The sequence below is a fragment of the Genypterus blacodes genome, unplaced genomic scaffold (assembly GCF_046128005.1).
Source record: "Genypterus blacodes isolate CSIRO-AG114 ecotype Tasmania unplaced genomic scaffold, CSIRO-AGI_Gbla_v1 ptg000037l_1, whole genome shotgun sequence".
Lineage (NCBI taxonomy): Eukaryota > Metazoa > Chordata > Actinopteri > Ophidiiformes > Ophidiidae > Genypterus > Genypterus blacodes.
The window spans coordinates 3,817,500-3,841,481 of record NW_027466850.1 but is presented as its reverse complement, the minus strand read 5'-3'; the positions used below and the strand labels follow the sequence as shown (position 1 = coordinate 3,841,481).

At 44.5% G+C, this 23,982-nt stretch overlaps 2 protein-coding genes across 3 annotated transcripts; one reads left to right on the top strand and one right to left on the bottom strand.

Annotated features, from left to right (window-relative positions):
• The first annotated feature begins 1,573 nt into the window (after positions 1-1,573).
• Positions 1,574-7,747, top strand: avil (advillin). Of its 2 annotated transcripts, none has more exons than XM_076147250.1 (20): positions 1,574-1,806; positions 1,901-2,010; positions 2,178-2,252; positions 2,431-2,627; positions 2,733-2,841; positions 2,921-3,031; positions 3,560-3,765; positions 3,856-3,934; positions 4,014-4,112; positions 4,205-4,358; positions 4,472-4,572; positions 4,973-5,110; positions 5,214-5,372; positions 5,456-5,635; positions 5,741-5,898; positions 6,016-6,160; positions 6,275-6,463; positions 6,550-6,618; positions 6,737-6,847; positions 7,378-7,747. In XM_076147250.1, exons 2-20 carry the CDS (start codon positions 1,951-1,953, stop codon positions 7,489-7,491), a joined length of 2,454 nt encoding a protein of 817 aa, XP_076003365.1. In that variant the 5' UTR covers positions 1,574-1,806; positions 1,901-1,950; the 3' UTR covers positions 7,492-7,747. The 2 variants fall into 2 exon arrangements, with proteins under 2 accessions (XP_076003365.1, XP_076003364.1); XM_076147249.1 differs by having other exon boundaries at positions 1,898-2,010.
• Positions 7,748-7,909: 162 nt separating this feature from the next.
• Positions 7,910-12,916, bottom strand: LOC142996338 (uncharacterized). Its single transcript, XM_076147306.1, has 6 exons — positions 12,703-12,916; positions 12,343-12,417; positions 11,738-11,776; positions 11,143-11,304; positions 10,913-10,996; positions 7,910-10,484 (listed from the first exon to the last, which is right to left on the bottom strand). The coding sequence occupies exons 1-6, from the start codon at positions 12,793-12,795 to the stop codon at positions 9,951-9,953; spliced, it is 987 nt and encodes a 328-aa protein (XP_076003421.1). The 5' UTR covers positions 12,796-12,916; the 3' UTR covers positions 7,910-9,950.
• Between the last annotated feature and the right edge of the window lie 11,066 nt (positions 12,917-23,982).

The following is a 23,982-nucleotide window of genomic DNA, read 5'->3' as shown; positions in this document are numbered from 1 at the left end:
ATGACATCATTGCACACCTGTTTTTCCAGTGAGTTCTAAAACTGTCCACAGTAAACTACATGCAGTGGCAGAAATGAATCAATGAGGCACAGTAAGGACTATTGACATCTATACACATGTGTATTTTTAGAGAATGACCCATAATAGGTTTCACATTGTACAGAAGTGGAAACACTTTTGTACACTGAATTCACCATTTTGCTCTCCCCTGAATGATGTGTAAACTCCAGATAGCAATGCTGCACATCTGAGGTGGTGAATGTATTTTGCAAATCAAAGCAGCATCACATTTATTCTCTGCACACTTTATGGCATGGATTTGCATTATTCTCAATAACACTGCGTTGGGTTTGCACATCCGCCCTGTGAAGTGGCCACAGTGTTTTGGATCACTGCGTTATCTTTTACTGATAGAGTCAAACCAGGAACTGAAACGTGGCACTGCTCCATAGTTTTCCTGACACACAGGTGTGACCTTCACCTGAGATCAGACTTACTTATGAAAAATTATGTAATATTAATACAAATAAGATATATTTTAGATATAAATAATTTAAATTTATATAAAAAAATAATGTATTTAAAAATGTCCATATCTCATAATTATTCTTATTTTTAATGCACATCTTTGAATAAACTATAAGTCCATTGCAAGTTATGGTCATTGAGGGTTAACTGGCTTCCATCCTCATCTGCATTTCAACAAGCTCAGGAGAGTTTTCTGCGTGTAATAAATTTCTTGCTTATAATTCTACAACAAAGGTCAGCCTTGATACATTTCAACTTCTTCACACCGTGAAAAATGTAAAACAAATTCATAACTGTGGGACGTCCACTGATGAAGCAGCACTTTGCATTGATTTCTGTGTTGACCCACCAGAAAATGATGCAAAATGAGGATAAATAAACAAGGTACATGGTACCAGCAGCTGTTTAAACACGAGCTGAGTGAAAACAAGAGCCTGCAGCACAGTGATGTGGAAGAAAACTGTTGAAATGTTATGTTATGAAACCAAAAGCAACTGAGAGGGTTGAAGGTTTTGCACCAACAAAGTTTGAAGGGAAACAGGTTTTCTTTGAAATCTTATTCACAGAAAACATCTGTGTATCATTTGTTGTTGGTGACAAAACAAAACCAACACAGCTCACACAAAGCAGGCAGATGTAAATGTGTGTTTCTGAACGCACCAGGAGACACACACAAACACGCACACTCCCTCCCAACTGAGCTGTACTGACTCTACACTCTTATACCATCTTACCTTTGGCACTACATTGTGTATTATGTCAAATGAAGGATGCTTGAATCTATTTTTGCTTAATCATTTCCAGCCTTTCCTTCTACCAACAATACTCTGTTGTGTTGTTGTAAATTAGCTCTTGGCGCCGAGTGTTCTGGCCCGCTCATCTCCACACACTGTTTAATTACATTATCACTGCCTCTATTGTTGTTCCGTTCCATTTAAAACCATCCTACTGTCTATTATTTACACTCCGGCCAGTCAGTGATGCCTGTCAGTGGGAGGTATATTTACAGTGTCTCTCCTTCCTTCTCTGCGCCATCATAGTACACTCGTTTGTTCATATAAGAGCGTGCTGCTTTGAATATGCGTCAATCTTTGCAGCTGCATTTGCCTACAGGCCTCCATATGCTTCCCAGTGATTGGGCCAAAGTTATGAAAGGTTGCGGCACATGCAAACAAAGGCAAATCATTTAAGGAGGGAGGATGAAGGCCTTTTGTTATCGACTGGGGAATCAGCTCTTGTATGTGCTCACAGGTGCTTCACAGCAAACAAGACTGTCAGGTATGTTCTCTTTTATATATAATTATAATTTCTGTAATGTCCTTGAATGGATTTGCACAATAATGGATTTGATGTTTGATGTTTCCATAAGAAGAAAACTACAACAACAACAACAACAACAACAGGACCTGAAGCATCATCATCATGGAGAACACGTTCAAAGCAATAACTCACACCCCAGGGATTATAATCTGGAGAATTGAGGTGATTAAGAATGAGCTCCTGCTTGTTTTGGCGTGTGATGATGGAATCAGACCTGCCTGAGTCAGGGGTTTGGGTTTAATACAAAGTAAAAGAAAATACTAAATATAAAGTGTTTGAAATGTGGGAAATGAAATGATAACACACACATTTTCCTCTGTGTGTAATAGCAAATGGAGCTGGTCCCAATCCCGGAGAAATCCTATGGAAATTTTTACGAGGGCGACTGCTACATAGTTCTGTTTGTAAGTGTGGAAAACTAAGGCATGAATCATTGTGGTTTGGGTGTCGGTGCTACATGTCTGTTTACTCTCAGCCTCCTGCCCATTTGTATATTTTCTATCATGAAGCAAAATAACTTTAACTTGATTTATTGGCTATTGGGCAGATTGAAGCTTTTTGTCCACTCTGATGTTTCTTCAGACCCGTAAGGTGGGCAGCTCTCAGAGTTATCACGTCCACTACTGGCTGGGATCCCAGTCCTCTCAAGATGAGCAGGGCGCAGCTGCTGTTTACGCCATACAGCTCGATGAGTTTTTGGGTTCCAGCCCAATCCAGCACCGGGAGATGCAAAACCACGAGTCCGATGCCTTCAAGGGCCTCTTCAAACAAGGAATAATGTGGGTAAAGCTAAGAAAAATGGTGATCGGATATGATATGTATGGGAATAGGGCATTTTGTTGACCTCAGGAGAGGTAAAGACAAAATAATTGTGTCTTGTTTAGCTATAAGAAAGGCGGCAATTCAACAGGAATGAGACATACAGAGACCAACTCCTACGACATAAAGAGACTCCTCCACGTGAAGGGAAAGAAGAGGGTGTCGGCCATGGAGGTGAGCTCTGCTGCACAGCGGTTACATAACACGATGGCACGCAGGAGAATTAGCGCTTTGTCTTTTAAATGTCTTACAGGTGGAAATGAGCTGGGAGAGCTTCACCCTCGGAGACGTCTTCTTATTGGACATTGGCAAGACCATAATCCAGTGGAACGGCCCAGAGAGTAACAGACAGGAAAGGCTGAAAGTAAGATTTTCTGCAGTGTGGAAAGGCTTAAAACTTAACTTAAATTTATCTGACTGGTTTTGTTTCATTCACTGAACTCCTCATGTCCTCTCATGCATTGAAGCAGTAAAGAAGCTTATTTCTTATATTTAGCACCAATTTGAACACCATTATGTCTGGAGGTCCATGATTAGTAGCAGCAGCAGTACCATTCAATGGCCTCTCTACTTTCTGATATTGATCTTGTATTTGATGATTGTTTCCACCCTGCAGGAGCAAAAATGACCTTTTATTTAGAAACATAGTTGGAGTTTCTATCTTATCTAAACATCAAAGTCTTCAAACAAATCATCTAATTGCAACGTTCAGAATAATACAAAATAAAAGTTGAAAGCTTATGAGTCACAAAATGAATGAAATAATCTTTAAAAAGCAAAGTTTAAGGCAAAAGTCATGCCAGGGCAAAGCATTTGAATACACCACTGAAGTGTAGATTGTGTATCAGATGTTGGTTGTTGTGAATCTCACCTGGTGCTCCGCTGACGGCAGGGAATGCTTCTGGCCAAAGACATCCGAGACAGAGAGCGAGGAGGCCGGGCGGAGGTCAGTGTGATCGAAGGCGAGGACGAGGACAACTCCCGTAAGCTCATGGAGATCCTGACTGAGAATCTGGGAGAAAGAACATCGGAGCTGAAGAGCGGAGAGGCAGATGAAGTCGCTGACCAGGAACAGAAAGCAAATCTCACACTTTACCAGTGAGCTGCTGCCTCGAATCCACCAAGACACAGTGTGAAGAAGAGTCATACACGTTTATATGTCATTGTTTGTTTGTTCCTTCATCTCAGTGTGTCAGATGATGGAGGGCAGATGAAGGTCACAGAGGTTTCTACAAGACCACTGCTTCAGGATCTCCTCAGCCATGATGTGAGTGTGTGTGTGTGTGTGTTGATGAGTGAAGATGTCAGGACTTGGGTGGAGATGCTTCATGTGATTGTATGTGTAGGACTGCTACATTGTGGACCAGGGTGGGATGACCATCTTTGCATGGAAGGGGAAGAAAGCAAGCAAAGAGGAAAGACAGGCCGCCCTGTCCAGAGCTTTGGTGAGTGGACGTCTGTGTTTTCTCTCTTTCTGTGTAAGTTGAGTTGAATCCTGCTTGCTGCCTGTTATGTTTTGTCTCACTGACCTCTGCAGGAGTTCATCAAAATGAAGAACTATCCCGAAACCACCAACGTGGAGACGGTGAATGACGGGGCGGAGTCGGCTCTCTTCAAGCAGCTGTTCCAGAGTTGGACGGTGAAGGACCAGGCTCAGGGGTTCGGCAGCGTGCACACAAAGGGCAAAGTGGGTACGTGTGTGTTTGTTTTGTACAGGGAGGGTAAAGTACTCAACCACTAAAGTGAGGGCATTGTTGACGGACTTGTGTTTACGCTTTTGTCTCACACTCATTTCTTTTCTTAGCTCATGTCACACAGGAAACGTTTGATGCGACTGAGATGCACGAGAAGCCCGAGGTCGCTGCACAGGCACGGATGGTCGATGATGGCACCGGCCAAGTGGAGGTATTGAGATGATGTCATCTGAATTTAAGATCAACTAAAACCTGCATGGTGCACACCTCCAGTTGTCTTCTGATTATGACTCCATCTCTCATTGAATGATCATGTCGGTATACAAAATAGCTTACATAATGTACAGTAACTATTGATGTTATGGCGCCACCATCAGGTCAATTGAAGTTTAGGTTTTTGTTGCATTAGCAGTGAGGAAATGTTTCCACTGAGTTTGGCTCCAGCAGACAAACTCCTTCATGGGAACATTTCAAGTGATGGACAATCCTTGAATAAGTTATTAATGACTTAGAGTTTAAAAGGTTACAGACCATCCTGCTGTCTTACAAACCTGACTTGTCAGAGGTATCAAACACTGATAATGGCCCAATTTCAATATTGCTGCATTCAGGTGTGGAGGATCGAGGATTTGGAGCTGGTTGCCGTGGAGCCCGAGTCTTACGGTTACTTCTACGGTGGAGATTGTTACCTGATCCTCTACACTTACATGACCAACAACAAGAACAGCTACCTGCTGTACATGTGGCAGGTGGGGATTTGATCTAACAACCACGCCATACAACATCTTTCCTCAGACTTAGAAGGTTTTGTTGTTGCTCAGATGAACATAGCGTGTGATTGAACTGTCTCAGGGGCGACACGCATCCGCGGATGAGGTCACCGCTTCCGCTTTTCAGGCAGTGGCTTTGGATCAGAAGTATGAAGGTCGACCGGTTCAAGTGCGATTAGCCATGGGCAAAGAAACCAGACACTTCATGGCAATGTTCAAGGGGAAGATGGTCGTCTTTGAGGTTTGATACTTTCCATGGAAGAATGAAGCTAAGAACATTCAGGTTGTTTTATTAATGTAACAGTTTTGATTTGTTTCTACTAGGGGGGCACATCAAGGAAGGGGAACACTGATCCTGAGCCCCCGGTGCGATTGTTCCAGGTGCATGGCTCCGACCCGACCAACACCAAAGCCATGGAGGTTTCAGCTCTGGCCTCCTCGTTCAACACCAACGATGTCTTTGTGCTCAAGAGCGACTTAACTGTGTATCTGTGGTGTGGGAAGGTAGGTGTGTGTGTGTGGGGGGCAGGGGGGGGGGGGGAAAGCATCAGCAAAACCCTATCATTGATCCAGAACACAATAGGGAAAAATGTGAATTTGTGATACAAGGGCTCGAGTGGTGATGAGAGGGCCATGGCGAAGGAGATCAGTTCCGTGATTGGCAAGAACTCACAGAGCCGCTCTGAGGAGCTGGTGGCAGAGGGGCAGGAGTTGCCGGAATTCTGGGAAATGCTCGGAGGGAAAACTCCCTATGCTAACGACAAGAGGTGATGATGAAACGTGTGACCTTAATAAGTCAAAAAGAGCAACAATAACAACTAATAAATAGCAGTGATAAGATTGATTTTACACGATTGTGTATGTGTGTGTGTGTTTCTCCAAAGACTGCAGCAGAGTGTTTTGGATCACCAGCCGCGCCTGTTTGAATGCTCCAATAAGACGGGCCGCTTCATTGCGTCAGAGGTGACCCAGTTCATTCAGGATGACCTCTGTGAGGATGATGTCATGTTGCTGGACACGTGGGACCAGGTGAGGAAGCCGGCACCAGAAATGTCTCTAATAAGGACCAATCCAGTTCCCTCTCTCTAACTGACTCATTTATATTCAATCCTCTTGTCGTTTACGCCCTGGTGATGGTCTCAGGTCTTTCTATGGGTGGGTGAAAATGCAAATGAGGAAGAAAAGAAAGAATCGGTGGTCACGTGTCAAGAGTACCTGCGAACTCATCCTGGGGACAGAGACCCGGAGACCATCATCCTGCTGATCAAACAGGGATTTGAGCCGCCAACCTTCACTGGCTGGTTCACCGCCTGGGATGCATCCAAATGGAGTGTGAGGGCATTCTTCATTTGTTGTGTGTGTTTGTGTTTGTGTGTGTGTGTGTAAAATATACTGATGGATATTTGTTCTTCTCTCAGGAGGGGAGGAGTTATGACGAGATGAAGCAGGAGCTGGGAGAAGCAGCGTTGCCTGTGGCCCTGACTGGTGTATGTGTCTGCAACCAACTTCTTTCTGTCCAACTTGTGATGTAAATTCATGTGCTGGTTTGAAGCATATTTAAATGTCATAACAGTGAATATATTCCAATGTGTCATCGCTTTACAGGAGGAGAACTCCAGTGAGCAGGATGCTGACTTGCCGTCTCACCCACCTGAGGCTTTGATCAATACGCTGGCTGGGGATCTGCCTGAAGGAGTTGACCCAACACGGAAGGAGGTAAACTGTGTGTGTGTGTGTGTGTGTGTGTGTGTGTGTGTGAAGTGTAAAAGCCTCATTAGTTTTCATTCATTTTGGCTCTCATGGTTCCATCATAAGGAAACACGTGCAGGTTTCCTCTTGGTCGGCTAAGTCGTAGGTTGGATCTTATTCCAGTTTAAAGGGCCATTCCGTGGCATATTGCATCAGTAGGAGGATCCTCGTGTCTCAGTTTACATCTGCTGGAGTCTGGTGATTGTTTGTTCGACCTTTACGAGTCGTTGCAGCACCTGCAGTTTGGGGACCTCAAAGTGTCAGCGTAGCTCCACCCACATGTAAGGGGGTCAAATCAATCACACTGAGTGAAAACACATGTGCAACCAGTTTAATTTGGTTTCACTTCCTATAACAAGTTTTTGCATTTCAGTTTCCGGCTGTGCTGTTTTGGTCTCAGCAGCTGTAGATGAAGAGGGATTGATCTTCTATTACTATGAATGAAATCTGCATCTTTGTATACTTTCCTTCCTGAAGTTTCTTAACCTTCGTTTCAGAAATACCTGTCTGACTCCGACTTCAGCGAAGTGTTTGGGATCTCCAAAGACGAGTTTGCATCTCTGCCGCAGTGGAGACAGCTGAACCTGAAGAAAGACAATGGACTCTTCTGATTGCTGAACTTCATATTTATGGCCGCTGGAGGTTTAAATTAACTCTAATAACTCTACTAGCGCTGACTCTTCAATGAGCTCAATCATGTAGCTAGCATTTAGCAGAATGTGATTCATAGTTTCAAAAGTAGGAATGAGTCAATTCTAAAATGGTTTTCAGTCTTTTTCAAAAATATATTTGTTGTAGTCGACCCCTAAAAGAATGTAATGTTGTTCTGTATTTTCATTTCTATATTAAAGGATGTTTAATGATTAAGTCTTGTATATTTATGTTTGCATTGGTCTTTTGTGTCTAATGATAACGCGCTCACGTTTGATAATGAGGACAATACACCATGGAAGTTCAGTTTCCCTCAACTTTATCTTAACCACTATACACTGGGATGCAGAATTACACAACAATCACAGTAATTACAAGTTTAGCTCCAGCCATTCCTTTATTCAAACAGGAAGCAATGCAAACACTTTACTCTGACACTATTACGGCAGCTTTCTGATCTTATAAATGTTGTTTCATATGATGCTAACCACAGCTGTATATTCAAAGCCAGTACTCATGCAGAAGTCGTTGTGTTTGCTGGAAGCTTGGATCAAAGTGTAGCACTCCACAGCCCGGCACACTGGATCTGTTCTGTACAAATAAACCGCCCACGCAGCATTCATGGCTTTGGGCAGTGAAATCAAACTTTTGTCAGATTAGTTGAAACTGAACGATGATATTTGGTCCTTGTCCCATAAATTTGTCCTTGATCTTTTTTTGGTATAAACTTTTTTTTAAAACCACTAAAATGTCATCGTGGCACCAAGATGTCTTGTTAATGTAAACTAAACGTATACAATGTATACTTTATCTGAACTATATCTTTACTGATTCACCAGAGACAGAAGCAAAGGCACAGTCAAGACCACCAGCTAATAGCCATAGCCCGTCTATGAGTTATATACAGGAATAAGACATGGCAATGTGACGTTTTCATAGAAAGGAATACAAAAATCATCCAGCAGCATGAGATCCAGGCGAAAGCTAGACTGAGACAAGATGAGCAGCACAGATTTAAGGAAACAATACAAACGGGCTGTACAAACAGAAAAAGAATCAAGTAAACAAAACAATAAATGCCGGATAAATGAACAATTTGCAGCTATTACAGAATTTGTTATAAAAATTGTCATTCCCCTTAATAATAGGTTTATGTGGCATGCAGTGTTTTGTACCAGTTCCTCCTTAACATTAAGATTATTCTGACAAAAGAATTGCTAAGTGATCCATGAATTACAAAGAAAATCCCTTTTTAAAAACACACTTTTCTGCCCTAAACAACTTAATTCCAAGTATTACTTATTGTGTAAAAAGTACTGTGTGCAAAAGTACTAAAAATAAATCACCACTGTGGATTTTGTAAATGAAAATACATTCTGAGGCTCATGCTAACTGAGGCGAGATTTGTCCTCAAGCGTGACGTCAAATTGTAACTTTGTCGAATACAAATAAACACAAAATCAGCAGAGGATAAATACAAAATGTGTATAAGTGTGTACAGCGTGTAGAAGACTCGTCAGTATGTTCAACTGCACATGTGCAAACATCTCAGTATGCAGAGGAGCGTTTCTCACTGCGTGTTTTAACGGAATGTTATTTGGAATTTGGTCAAATATTCCACATTACAAGAATTTTTCAAAAGTGCAAATGCAGCCCAATCAAACAGCAAGAAACAAAGACAAAAAGTTTCAAAAGATGCAAAAGGTAAAGGGACCTTAGAGGAGATTAACGGTCAAACGTTCTTGTGAAGATAAAGATTAACAGCAAACGACTCCCTTACGTTTATAGATCAGCTTCAGGTAAACAGCATCTGATCGTAGCTTCATCACAACAAACCTTCAACCTACAGCAAGACAGAGAATGTTACATCTCACAGTGATGATGACCATTCAATCCAAACCATTTCAGTTTACTTGTAACAACAATAACGTCATCATTCCATTTAGGCAGGAAGTGGATCTGTGGACGTCTGAAGGCCAAGTCATCCTGAAAGATACCAGAGGGGGGCATCAGAGTCACAATCCAAATGAGTTTACTATCATTTCTATAGGAGTATAAATCCTGACAGCTCTAGATATGAAAACAATCTTAAACAAAGACTCAGCGATGTAAACAGCATGTGATCAATATCTACATCTATGAAACTGATCGATACAAAATGGACAGAAAAGACCAAACGTTCTGATATTGGGACAAAATAATGAGGTAACATCAACATCAAGTTGTCGTTGCAAACCAGCAGCACCCTGAGAACGTCTCTGTGAACTCAAAACTACAAAATGGTGGAGATTTAGATTGTTTACAAGGTTCTACTAGTATGACAACTCTGACTTATATCCTTTGTTTTGTTATAATAAAACCATCAGAAAGTAAGACGGCCGCACTTCAGTGGATCCACGATTCTCTGGGACATTTAAACTTAAGACAGGATGCAGGTGTCGGCGTTTGTGTTGTCTGGAGCTTCAGTGTCACTGTGCTGGCAGTTGTTAGTCAGACTTCCATCTTCCTTCCCTGTGGACGAATCATCCGGCAGCTCCGTCGTGTCTGTAACACCCGGAAAGAGCCGATCCATCTCTGGAGTGTCAGCCACTGCGTCCTCGTAGGCGCTGACACTGTCTGAGTCGTTGCTCTGGTCCGGAGACGGATCTCGCCCGTCGTGGGCGTCGTACGGCCTCCTGAGGACCCCGTCCTCCGCCAGCGGGTTGTCCAGTGCGAGGGAGGGCAGGCTGCTGGCGACGTTGCCGACCATCCTCTGCAGCTTCTTCAGGGGGCTTCCCTCGTCCTCCTCCCCTGCACTCTGTCCCCTCTGGTCAGGCTGTGTCAGGCCTCTGCTTCCGCTCTGGGACGAGGCCGTCTCGGTCGTGCATGGAGGCGGCATGAGCGCCTGTCTCGTCCCCTCGTCCTGTCTGGCAGGAAGGCGGCTCTCTGGATCAAAGGGTCGGCTGCTGCTCTCCTGTAATGGACCACCACGTTTAAATGAATGATGTAAATGAAGTGCTGTTTGAAAAGAATCGTCTCATGTGGGATGTATGAATACACATCAAATCACTGTGTGTGTGTGTGTGTGTGTGTATCTTAGAAGCACCAATCGGATCCCAGCAGCATTCTAATGACACACAGCAGCTTTCTGTCTGAGCTCCAACTATTTCCATCTTGAACCGCATGCGTCATTAAATCACTTGTTATGCATTTTCCGTTTGCAGAAAAGCACACACACACACACACACACACACACACACGCTCCTGAAACAAGCCCAACCACCTCTGCCTGACAAATCGTTACACAACAGCTGGCGAGCCTTTAGTCATTCAGCCTTTCTAACCAAACCACCATCAGGAAGCTCTGTAGTGTTTAGTCTTGTTGATGTTGTTGCTTCTTACCTCCTTTAATCTCTCCACCTCTCTCATCAGGGAGCAGACCAAGCTCTCTAATTTCCTTTTGGCCTCCCTCTCTCGCTCCAGCTCCTACAAAAGCAGAGAAACGGGGGGGGGGCGTCTTTAGAGGACAGGCGGGATGCAACAGCTTCAACTCCGGTTAGAAGTTAAAGTCAATGCCGAATGCCTCAATGTAGCCAAAGTAGTGAGAATGAGACGTTTCAGTGTTGATGTACCATATTGGCTTCTTTGGCTTCCCTTTGGGTCTCAGCCAGCAGCTCCTCCACTCCCTCCAGCGTGTCCTGCAACACGTCCACCTGGAACAGCACCACCTCTCGCTCCACCTCCAGCCCTCGCAGCTCCTGCACCACCTCATCATAGCTGGCCTGCAGCTCTAGCTTTGCCACAAACACAATTACCCATCAAACACCAGCAAGAGAGGGGGCAAGCATCTCAGCTCCCAGCAGAGGGATTCACCAGTGGGCAGATTCAAACCTTCTTGCACAGACCTGATTGTCTGGAGTTATTTGTGGACGTTTAATCAAGTTTCAGGCACTCATGAAGGTTATACGATAGGGAAGAGATAACAACCACAAAGTGACGCAAAGTGAGTTTCAGTTATGGACTCTGGTCGCAGGTTATCTAGTTTTTGCCAACTAAAAAAAATCTGCATTCCTGGGGTCATTCAATAAGCTTTATAATCGCAGCATTTGCAGTTTGACATGAGGCAGTAATAAACAGCATTAAAGCAAAGCAAAGCTGACACCTGAATGCAACATGGACAAGATCTTACTAATGTGTGAAATAACAATAACAGGAAGAATTAGTCACCATGTCAGGAAGTCCCATGTAGAGGTCCTGGTCAGATTGCTGAAAGAAAGAATATAAATGTTATTAGTTAATAATATAGTTTAGTTTATTCTGAACAGTTCACAAGACAACTACTGAATACCAGAAGCAGTTAGGTACATACAGATGCACAAAAGATAATAGCAAATAATCAAATGACTACTACAAAAACACAACTCTGTCATTTATCAGCAGTCTATTTACCAAAGGCAAACAGGTTCACGAACGTCGCATTTGTGGCGCAGACATTGCGACTTATCCAAAAGGTAACGCAAGTAGATACGGTCACCCCAAAACAACACGATTTAAGCGGCAACTCTCCACTACTTTTACGTTCTTAAGGATACACAACACATTTTATTAGACAATGTTTATCTGTGGTCTTTACCTGAAAGACAGAACTATTTTTTTTGTAGCCTAGTTTCTGTTGCTAAACTCTGCTTCGGTGCCAAGTATCCATTCGCCAGGTGCCGCGAGCGCCTTCGGTTTGTTTACTTTGCGCACAAGTTGGGCGAATGAACACGGAACCGCACCACCGCTGACGTTGATTTGGGTGTGTTTACGGGCGTGTGTGTTTGACATCTTACCTGGCTGTCACTCCTCTTCTTCAGGATGCCTCCCTTGCTGTCGCTCCGTGTCAGACGCCGGGACGAACCCTCGGTCTGTTAGGAATGTGAAAACAACCGCATCACGACCAGACATTACACAGCGACAAAACAGGAACTCATAAAGCTAAAAGGGAGAAGTCAGCTACAGGCCCCGCTACGAGAAGTCAAATTCTTCATCAAAAACGTCTAAACCCGCTTGTTAATGTTACGGTTAAGCTCCACGCTCGCCATTAATGCTTCATTGTTATTTAAAGAAGCGACACCGAAGTGGTAGCGTCCTCTTTATAAACAAGTAAGCGCGTATTCCCTCATAATGATGTAATGACGCCGTGATTTCACCTCCTTTATGATGCTGCGGAGCGACTCCTCCTCACTCATTCCCCGAGAAATCGTCCGTTTCCTCGGAGACCCGCTGCCGTCCACTGAATGCATTTTCTATTTTTGACAGTGTTTTTATTATATAAGCGGCTTCGTGGATCTCTTGTGGCATAAGAGTGTGTGTGGGTGTGTGTGTGCTGCTCCTGTTCAGGGAGAAGTACTAATGACGACGCCCAGGCCGTGATGTACGGAAAGCCACGGGGGCCAAACCCAAACCGTGACTAAACACCGCCCCCGCGCCGCCTACGACTAGTATTTTCAAAGTTTAGTTAAATTCATTGATAACCAATCATAACCCACGCAAACTGCTTGATTAGATAAATAGATAGATAGATAGATAGATAGATAGATAGATAGATAGATAGATAGATAGATAGATAGATAGATAGATAGAAAACAAAAATAGTTTACAATGGTTAAAATCAATCGATTTCATTGCCAATAATTGCAATATTGGCCCAACAATTAATAGATCGCAGCTTTAAATTAAATCTTGCTGAGGCGGGACACGTCCATTACGGAAGTACGTCGATTTGGATAAAGGCGCGTCAGCGCGTCGCGATGACGTATGATGGCTGCGCCAGGTAATAACATGGGTTCAACCGGTGAACAGGCTACGGCGGAAAAATGGCGTCCTAAAGTGTGAAATATATTATATATATATATTTAAAAACAAAGTGCTCTGTGAGCTTTGTGTAGCTTTTCACAGCAGTACAACTCCTGTGCACGAACAACCGCAGCAGAGCGTCCAAGACCACAGCGAGACGGACCCGTAAGTCCTCTTTACACACCGGCATCAACACCGTTTGTTGTTGTCACTCGTAGTTTTTGTGTATATTAATTAGTCCAGTATGCTGCAGTATTGAGTTTGTGTAATAGTTGTATTAAAGTCTGCGGGGGTCCATGAGGTCTGAAAGCAGAAGTTCTTAGTGGAATCTGAGCTTCTCAGTGAGCTGCAGAATCTACTGAATATACTCTGCACTAATGATTCTCCACTGTGGTCTAAACCATCATCATCCTCATCTTCATCTTCATTTGGGACAGGATCCAGCAGAACATGTCAAATATCTAAAATCCATCTCTTAATATGTCTGAAAAGCAACAAATCTAATCTCAGACTTTTTGGTGAGTTTGTGGTTTGTGAAGAGAAAAAACATCAAGAACAAATCTGATCAAAGAAGAGATTTTTACTGCTAAACACTTTGCTGTACATAACAGATCAAAACAGCTTCAAGTCATCAATCAAAGTCCAAATGACTTTAGACTCCAAAGAATTCAAAGTAACTCATAAATTCTCTTTATTCTTTCTTGCGCCACACTTTCATTATTTCCTTTTCACAGGTTTGATGAGAGAGAGAGAGAGAGAGAGATTGGTCAAACATGGAGCAGAAAGGAGCTCAAAGAGAGAGAGACAGAAAATATCTGATGTTATGTTGTCAATCTTCCTGTATTAAGCCTTTAGCTACTGTTAGCTGATGGCGTTTCAGAGTGTATGTGTGAGAGGGAGATAGTGTGAGTGTGTGTGTGTGTGTGTGTGTGTGTGTGTGTGTGTGTGTGTGTGTGTGTGTGTGTGTGTGTGTGTGTGTGTGTGTGTGTGTGTGTGTGTGTGTGTGTGTGTGTGTGTGTGTGTGTGTGTCCTACAGATCTCACAGAGTCACTGATGACTCCATGATCCTCCAGAACCCAAACCCAGCATAGAGAGTGTGAGTGAATGTGGTGGTGGAGGTGGATCAGTGTGTGAGAGACTTTGTAGAAGGACAGAGTGCCAGCAGGACAGTCCACATACACCCTACTCTGACAGAGGAGGACACAGGGACACTGAGGAGCGGCCGAGGTGCGCCTGTGAAGGACAACGCCCATGGGGCCTAACCCAAACTATGGTTAACTAAACACCGCCCCCGCGCCGCCTACGACTAGTATTTTCAAGGTATAGTTAAATTCACTCATACCCATTCATAATCAACGTAAACTGCTTGATTAGATAGATAGATAGATAGATAGGTGTAGGAAAAAATAAACATAGTACACAATGCTCAAAATCAATCGATTTCATTGCCAATAATTGTACATTTGGCCCAACAATTAATAGATCGCAGCTTTAAATTAAATCTGGCTGAGGCGGGACACGTCCATTACGGAAGTACGCTGATTTGCATAACTGTGACGTATGATGGCTGCGCCAGGTAATGTTCAACCGGTGAACTGGCCACGGCGAAAAAACGGCGTCCGAAAGTGTGGAGGTACATGATATATATATTTAAAAACAAAGCGCTCTGTGAGCTCTGTGTGGCTTTTCACAGCAGTATAACTTCTGTGCACGAACAACTGCAGCAGAGCGTCCAAGACCACGGCGAGACAGACCCGTAAGTCCTCTTTACACACCGGCATCAACACCGTTTGTTTGTAGTTGTCACGCCTAATTGATTTCGTAAGTTTTCATGTCCAAAGTTATTTCCGCTGCTGACGTAACATTACGCCATCGAGATTGCACACTTATTTCTCCCCTCCCGAAAGTGACTTGAATATTTCATTGTTTTGTTGATTTTTGTTGGATTGCAGTCGATCACTTATACTTTAGTGGAATAAACACTTTTTGCTTACATTTTGGAGAGATTTCATGTTGGACTGTAAAATGGAGATTATCTGGGCTATTTTTTGTTTGTTTTGGATTATTGCAGTGCTCACTTTGTTTTGGTACATTTGCTCGTTTTCAAGAGAAGATGGTTGAATAGAATATTGAAATATTATTGAGACAAATTTGATATTTTTTGGGGAAATGAGGTGTTTTATTGATTGAGTTAAAAAAATCTGTAGATTAATCAACTAATTGAAAACAAAATCTATAGATTAATCGTTCTCACTTTCTTTCTTCGGTACCTTAGTGTGTGTGTGTGTGTGTGTGTGTGTGTGTGTGTGTGTGTGTGTGCGCGCGCGTATATCTCTAATCCACATTCAGGCTGGTGTGAAGCTGTTGCCGTCATTTCCAATCAAACCGGTTGGTGTGTATGTGTGTGTCAGCCCACACACACACACACACACACACACACACACACACACACACACACACACACACACACACACACACACACACACACACACACACACACACACACACACACACACACACACACACACACACACACACACACACACACACACACACACACACACACACACACACACAGAGAGAGTCTGGAACGAGTTAAAGCTATTTGCTTCCCCCCTGTGGTTGCATGGTGAAGTTGCTCCTGGAGGACTAATAGATTATTAAGCAGTCATTCCATCCTCATCACACACTGTATGTCCCGACCATAGATTGGTGTTTGTATTTTATTAAAGATGGATTCTACCTTCACAGTGTTTGTTTAAGTTCAGCCTCCATGATTAACTTCAATCTTATATCCTCCACCTTAAATATCAACACTTATGGATCTAAATACATACAATTATTTTATCTGAGCGTAACCGAAACCCATAACACATGAAGCGTGTGTCACACATCACACTGCAGCTCACACAGATGGCAGTGTGGTGTTGTGTTGTTGCGTGTTTCTGCGTGTGTATCGGTGGATGTAAAGCACAACACATCCTGTTTTGACGCCTATATCCCCCGGGGAGCAGCAGTGGGACAGGTATGGCTGTCCAGTGGCTCATTAGACCAAACGGCAAATGAGGCCTCCCAGGATCTTTTCATTAGGAGACGGCAACAACAGCTGATGCACAGAAAGGCTGACGGAAAACTCCAAATTATTGGTTCATTAACCTTTCCGGCGTGAACCAGGGTTTGCTGCGAGAGCCCACGTAGGTTAGCAGCACAAAATGTCAGCAGCAGGATGGCGAAGAGAGTGAAGCCCCGAGGAGGCAGAGCGACAGGAAGGATCTCTCTGACAGCTTTAAGACTAGAATGCGTGATTATGTCCTGACATGCATCTCGACGGGGTGTCGGTTGGTGTCGGATGATTCACAGCGATGGGGTTTGTTTCTCGGTAACGGACAACAGAGACCTACATTAGCATGAATGCTTTAATGTACGCGCCTCCATAAGGTATTCCTGCATAGTAATGACGACTATATTTAGACATCAACACGCCTTTCATGCTGTGCAGAGCTTAATGTAGTGAAGAATGGAGCATGTAGAAGGCAGGGAATGGGGACAACCTTGTTTACACACACACGCGGCTCGCTCGCCTTTGGGATCAAATGTGAATACGATTGACTCCAAACTCGAAAAGTAAACGAACTTCAAAAGTAAAATATAATATATTATATAAGTACTCTAGAAGATAACAGTTTTGACTTTTAAATATCACATTTTGCCAAGATGAACATGATTCATGAATGATGGAGGATTTCAGAGAGGAGATCCATTCAGAAACAGGAGTCTGAGGATGATGATGATGAGATATGGACACAGTTGCATTAATTCACTGTCACGCAGCCGATACCAGAAAGTGACACCTGAAGGGATTAAAGTATTGATCCTCTGATTGATTTCAGTTTTTGTGTGCGAGACTTGAGCAGAATCTTTAAGATGTCACAGTATAGATTCTCCTTTATGGTTGGATTTCCCCTCAGGCTTAATTCTTCAGTCTTACTCTATCATGTCCAGATCTATCATCATACACACAAACACAATTTTACATTTTGAACACTTTTAATATGATTTAAGAATTGTGAGCACATTTTGAGGAGCTTTAAGGTTTTGGCTGCTCTTGGTTTCTCCAGCCGTCACTGACGCACACACTGACGCACACATATTTCTGGCTCATCTGGCAGAGCTCCAGTCCTCCGTGTACCTCAGCGTAGATCACCTGAAGCCAGCAGCAGAGGAGAGTGGCCTCCTTGTGATGGGTTTGAATATTTATATCTCTGTCCCATCTGTGCTCAGATTGTTCTCCTTTTCATAAATCATTGAGCTAAAGCAATTGCACAAGCAGGAAGAAGTGAGGGCGCGCAGAGGTGCAGCCAATATGTCCAACAGCTCCTAATAGTGTGTGTGTATGTGTGTGTGTGTGTGAGAGAGAGACATCAGGACATGTGATTCCTGGTTATTATGCTTTTTGCGGTCGTCTCCAATTTTCTAAAAGTTCCACATTAAAGCATTGCAACAGTTTGAAAACGTCCCAGATGAGAGGAAACGTCTCAAACCCTCTAATCGATCGATCTGATGGATCCCCGTCTCTCAGCAGGTGGTAATCGGCCTGTTGGATCACAAACTGCGGAGTAGAAACAGCAAATTAGCAGCACGTCTTTCTGTAACGCAGCCAATAAACAAACCTGATTTATGCTTCAAACTTGGCAGTGGGCTTTGATGGCCGTCGGCTGCAGAGTGGAAGAATTGATTCCACCAGTCAGTGACGGTATATCTCTCTCACACACACATACACACTGAGTGTTTGTAGGATTTGTGCTTTGATGCCTTCTGCTTTGTTTGGAGCTTTAGTGAGATTTCAATTAAACCATTTTTTAATCATTATTTCCTATATTTATATTTGATTGTGCTTTTCAATTGTAATAAGACTTTAACTTCCTTTATACACACATGATGTATATGAAACATCCTTGTGATTTGATGGAAATGCCGGAGAAAATGAAGCACTCACTATAAACTCAATCAGCTTTCACATTACATTGATTGGATTCCCACAGTAGCATGTAGCGTGTAACATGATCTCTAAGCTACAGGGGGAGGAGTTACTCTGGGTCAGCTCCACTGACCTGAGTCTGCTTCAGTCAGACACTGTATGCTCATGAAGAATGTGTGTGAATGTGCTCTTACAATTCATAGTCTTTAAAAAAATAGAAAAATAGATCTGAGAAATTTCTGGAGATGAAATCCAAAGCCACTTTCTCTCCTTCACTCTCTCCACCGTTCACACACTCTGAGAATAGATCCTGTGAGTTGTGCTGCGGCTGAATCTCCAGCAGGTGTTGTGACGACTCGACGGCTGTATGAACGATGTTCCTGTCACACCTCTGATGCTCACACACTCATCACGAGTGGCAGCAACATAATAAGAATCTATTCTACCTCAGGCTAAATGCTGGCACTTAACCAATGACTAACACGTGTGTGTGTGTGTGTGTGTGTGTGTGTGTGTGTGTGTGTGTGTGTGTGTGTGTGTGTGTGTGTGTGTGTGTTGTATTTCAACATGTGTGTGTGCCCTAAATTTACATCACATATGCATAATGTATTCAGTCTTTTCTTCAAACGGCAGAAAAGGAGGAGGGATAATTCTGAGTGTGTGTGTGTGTGTGTGTGTGTGTCCTCCATAGTGTCTGGAGCTTTAATTGCATGTTGTGGAAGCCAGTTGGCTGTGAAATGTAATCTTTAGGTGCTCATTCCCAGTCTGGAAAAGTGGGCAGGAAAGGAAATTCCCATTTGATTCACCGAGGCTCTTGGAAACCCATTTTATCCCGGTTACCATGGCTACCAACGGCCCACCAAAATACCATTAAAGGGATGCACCATCCCAGTGTGTCAGCTTTAGTTTAGCTTCTTCTCATTATTATGATCATGTGGCTCAACCAGCTGATTGTCTTTCCTGGAATTGACAGATTGTTGAGTTCAAACGTTGACATTCTGTTTGTGTTTTTACACACACACACACACACACACACACACACACACACACACACACACACACACACACACACACACACACACACACACACACACATCATGGTCTCGTGTGTGTTTTCTTGGAAAGGTCATTTTGCCCCAAGGATGTTTAACAGAGGAATACAAAGTCTCTTACTAAATGGCAGCATATCAGTGTTGGCTGGCATTAGAACATAAAGTGTATCTGCTCGACCCCCTGCATTCCTCAGGAGGTCTAACTGTTGTTGTGCTGTGCCTTTGGATGCTTACAGAAGTTTGTTGGGTGACAGAAACACAGTGAGGCTGGGAGTGGACGAGTGACGACATCAAAGTGTCAGATAAACGAGTGAGGAAGCTGAGAAGTCTGAGATGAAAGCAGCATATGTGTCGGGTGTTTATTGTGTTAAGCTTTCTGATGGAGTTCTTCCTCTTCTCCATCTTTGAATCCTGCTGCAGCCTGCTAGATTCCCAAATGAGCTGTTTCTATGTGTCGCACTGAGATTTGGCACACACACACACACACACACACACACACACACACACACACACACACACACACACACACACTGGTCAAGAGTTACATTAGTCAGCCCATCTGCTCTCCAGAAACTGTGGCTCTCACTTCAAACATGTCTCTTTTGCAGAGAGAACACAGCAGGCGGCCGTTTGGAAGAAGGATTTATAATGAATGCTGAACAGGAGGAGCGGCGGCACTTCTGTCCAGATAATGATGCTCAGAGATGAGACACACACACACACACACACACACACACACACACACACACACACACACACACACACACACACACACACACAGCTGTATGGTTAGTCAGTGTTTATGAGATGTAAAAAGAAAAGATGAAATTCAATTTACTTGTCTTCAATTTATTTTGATTATAAGGACAAAAATACAGCAACAAATAATGTATAATAACATCTAGTTACGTTAGTACTAAATCACGAAAATAAGATTTCAAATGTACCTCTAATGTGAACAATTAATATAAATACCTTATATCTTATTACATCGTTCATGTGAGGTTCAAGTCAATAAAAAAAAAGAAGTCAAATTATTAATATGCAGGCGTTCTCCACAAATAGATCTTATCAATAAAAGAAATAAATGAATCCACGACCCAGATATTACCCAATTAGCAGTGAGAGTAAAGGGACCTGCAGGTGCTTCGGCCTTCTTTGGCCCCCCTTATCTTGGCCCCCCTTATCTCTGTCCCTATCTGGCCCCTCCAATCAGACCAAGTATATGGCTGAGCTCACTGAACACAATCAATTGCAGCGGCTTCATTAGCACCCGGGCGTGTGTGTTTGTCTGTGTGTGTGTGTGTGTGTGTGTGGCCTGCGTGCATCAGAGCGCTGACGCCTCTCCGGCTGCACATGCAGCGCTGGTAGAAGGCTCAGGGGAGTGTTTGTGCTGCAGCCTGCTCATCCATTACAGTGACAGAGTCATGCAGGGGCCAGAGAGCTGCGTCTCCCCGGGGAGCGCTGATCCTGCAGGTTGGCTCTGTTACCCAGCAGCTCATACCTCCCTCCTGGCCCCCCACCTTCACGTCTCACTGCGGGGATGCTCTTTGGGATCACAACTAAACATGCTGTGTGTGTGTGTGTGTGTGTGTGTGTGTGTGTGTGTGTGTGTGTGTGTGTGTGTGTGTGTGTGTGTGTGTGTGTGTGTGTGTGTGTGTGTGTGGTGAGAGAAATATAAGTATCTGTGTGTGGCGTGTCTGCTCTCTGTGTTACATGTATGTGCATGTGTGTGTTGCCATGGCGTGGAGGCTGATGTGGTGCCCATGCTCTGTGCGTGTGTGTGTGTGTGTCATGCTTGTTTAACACATTGCGGTGGCAGCAGCTGTTCATATTTTTATGGCGGTGAGACTCACAGGATGCAGCTCTGAATACAAATCCTTCGCATGCAACACATTGCGATCTACACACACACGCACGCACACGCACACTCACACGCACACACAACACGGGTGATCATTTTACAGGGGGGATTAAACAAACTGCGGTAAGAAACGTGTTGTTGCATTATAATCTGACCTTGGCCTTCACCTTGACTCTTGGGTCGCCGTGGCAATGGCCAGTGTGATGGTGTAATGATTGTGCTGTGGCAGAGATCACAGCCGATGCATGACCGATCGATCCGCGCTGGTCTCTCACTCTCTTTGCCTTTATTGATCCGCCCGTGTGTGAACGAGTCGCGCTCCTCATTACTCAACCACACATCCCAGCGCCGCTGCATCCGATGGAAGCCGGCGCTCTCTTCTCCACGACGCCGTCTCCACTCCTAAAGTATCATATATATCATATCAACATCTTTGTCCTCCCGAGCTCGGAAACCAGACTCCCACTGTTGCTTGTAGTGTCGCTTAAAAGTTTCATCTTCTGCTAGAGCTACTAAGTCCATCTATAGCTGCTTTAGCCGCCGAGGTTCAGAAGGATAATAAGCACACATACACACATAATATCCTCTTTGTGTAGCCGGGAGAACGGACGCATTGAAAGACGTTGTGGGCCAAAGCTGTAGTAAGCATGTATGAATGCATGTGATGTGAGGCATTGGCATGTGGGCAGAGAGGTCAACACGCAGGCAGATTCCTCAGCTGGTGCACGACCCACCCTCCGGCCCTGTGTCAGCTTCAAATAATGCTCCTGACTTGGAAGGCGGGGGCGGGGGGGGGGGGGGGGGGGTTGTTGACATCCGTCTCGGCCACAAAGGCACACATGCGTCGCCACAACATCATGAGGAGAAGCACATGCACATGAAACACGGGGTCGGACGTCGTTATCGCCGTTCCACTAGTTTACAACTGTTGCTTTCAAGAGGGGGGAGCATTCAGAGGGACTGTCATCTATCATCCAGTCACCGAGGGGGGGGGGGGGGTTGACATCCGTCTCGGCCACAAAGGCACACATGCATCGCCACAACATCTTGAGGAGAATCACATGCACATGAAACACGAGGTCGGACGTCGTTATCGCCGTTCCACTAGTTTACAACTGTTGCTTTCAAGAGGGGGGAGCATTCAGAGGGACTGTCATCTATCATCCAGTCACCGAGACGTAAAGCTAAAGAAGCGGAGGGCCCACGGCGGCGGTGCTGCTGGTTGGGAGGCCTGGTTGTTAAGAGCCAAGGGCAGTTCAATAGGTTGTGTCTAACTGGGGTGTGTTGGATTTACGGCAGGAGTTAAGAGGCTGAACGCCGGCGTTGCCACACAGCCGGGGCTCCTCTCCTCTCCTCTCCTCTCCTTCCCCCTTCATCCTACATAAGACGCAAGAAGGATTACCTCACTTTTGTTCAAATTTAAACTCCTGTAGCCATGGGAACGCAAACAAGACAACACATTTCAGATGCTTATCCAGAACGGCGTAATGCGACCGGATGAGCCGAGTGCGTCCGTGTTCTATCGACGCGGATGATGGCAGAAATGTTAAAAGTCAAATCCATGCATCGATCCGTCCTCACGCAGACTAAAGCAGTGTTTACATTAAAGGGACGTTTGGCAAAGTTGACCTGAGCACATTAAAGCAGCAGAGGACCCAGATTAGATCGTCAGAAAGCTGCTCTAGTGTGATTATTGTGCGTTTGCGTGTCGTCTCATAAATTACATTACATTACGTTCATTTGGCAGACGCTTTTATCCAAAGCGACTTACATTACATTACCACCTTTCGCAGAGGGGGGAGCAATTGAGGGTTCGGTGCCTTGCTCAGGGGCACCTCGGCAGGGGCTTGAACCGGCGACCCTCCAGTTCCCAAGCGGAAGCTCTACCCACTGAGCCTCCCCTAAATGAAACTTTATACGAGAGGCGGGTTCTTTATTTTATACATGAACTCTGTTTTCCTGCCAGCTTCTGTCGTCAGGGGAGCGGAGCCACGTTCTCACGCTCTAGCACTCATTTTTTTTTAAATAGAGGTCAGTGTGGCTTTTTATCTCTTTCATCCATTTTAAGGGGACTTTCCCATGCAGCACATTCATACGGCCGAGTCGATGTTGCCGTGGAGAGATTGGAATGTCCATTCATCCATTCATTTGACCCCTCACCCCTCACCCCTCTGTTTAAGACACTGAAGAGGCCATTTAGATGGAGCCTGTCCATTGATTCAGCATCCCAGGCGTGAGTCAGAGCCCAACAAACAAACCCTCTGATTCAGGCTTGTCTTTGTTTTCAAAGGACGCAGAGGAAATGAGGGAGACACGCAGGGCTCTGATTAGGACTCTGATTAGAGCTCTAACAGGCACACATGTAGAATGTCCACTTTGTGCAGCCAGGGGGCGGATGCAGTGAAAGACACAAACAACTAAGCGTCAGAGATGAAGAACAACAACACCTGATGGCTCCTCCACGTGGACATGGACGGAGGAGCGCGCATTGATCTCACGGCTGTGCTCGCGGGAAGTGCCAAGTTAATTCCTGATTGGACGGATGGTGGACGTATGTCAGACATATGCGCGCGCTGTGGGCGGGTGTGTACACGCGTGTGTGAGTGTGTGATAAAAGCAGGCGAGCGGCGGAGCAAGTCAGTGTGAACACGCAGGGCTCGGTGATGGTGAGCCGTCATGCTCGCCGGCTGCACCGCTCCAGAGCTGTGAGACTCTGCCCCTCTGGACCGGAACCACCTGT

Excerpts from the sequence above, each read along its gene's own strand:
- avil (XM_076147250.1), top strand. The coding sequence starts at position 1,951 with ATGGAGAACACGTTCAAAGCAATAACTCACACCCCAGGGATTATAATC. Across the intron at positions 2,628-2,732 it reads CTCTTCAAACAAGGAATAAT|CTATAAGAAAGGCGGCAATT; the intron begins GTGGGTAAAGCT and ends TGTCTTGTTTAG. Across the intron at positions 5,899-6,015 it reads CCCTATGCTAACGACAAGAG|ACTGCAGCAGAGTGTTTTGG; the intron begins GTGATGATGAAA and ends GTTTCTCCAAAG.
- LOC142996338 (XM_076147306.1), bottom strand. The coding sequence starts at position 12,795 with ATGCATTCAGTGGACGGCAGCGGGTCTCCGAGGAAACGGACGATTTCT. Across the intron at positions 11,777-12,342 it reads AGAAGAGGAGTGACAGCCAG|CAATCTGACCAGGACCTCTA; the intron begins GTAAGATGTCAA and ends TCTTTCTTTCAG. Across the intron at positions 10,485-10,912 it reads AGGTGGAGAGATTAAAGGAG|GAGAGCAGCAGCCGACCCTT; the intron begins GTAAGAAGCAAC and ends GGTCCATTACAG.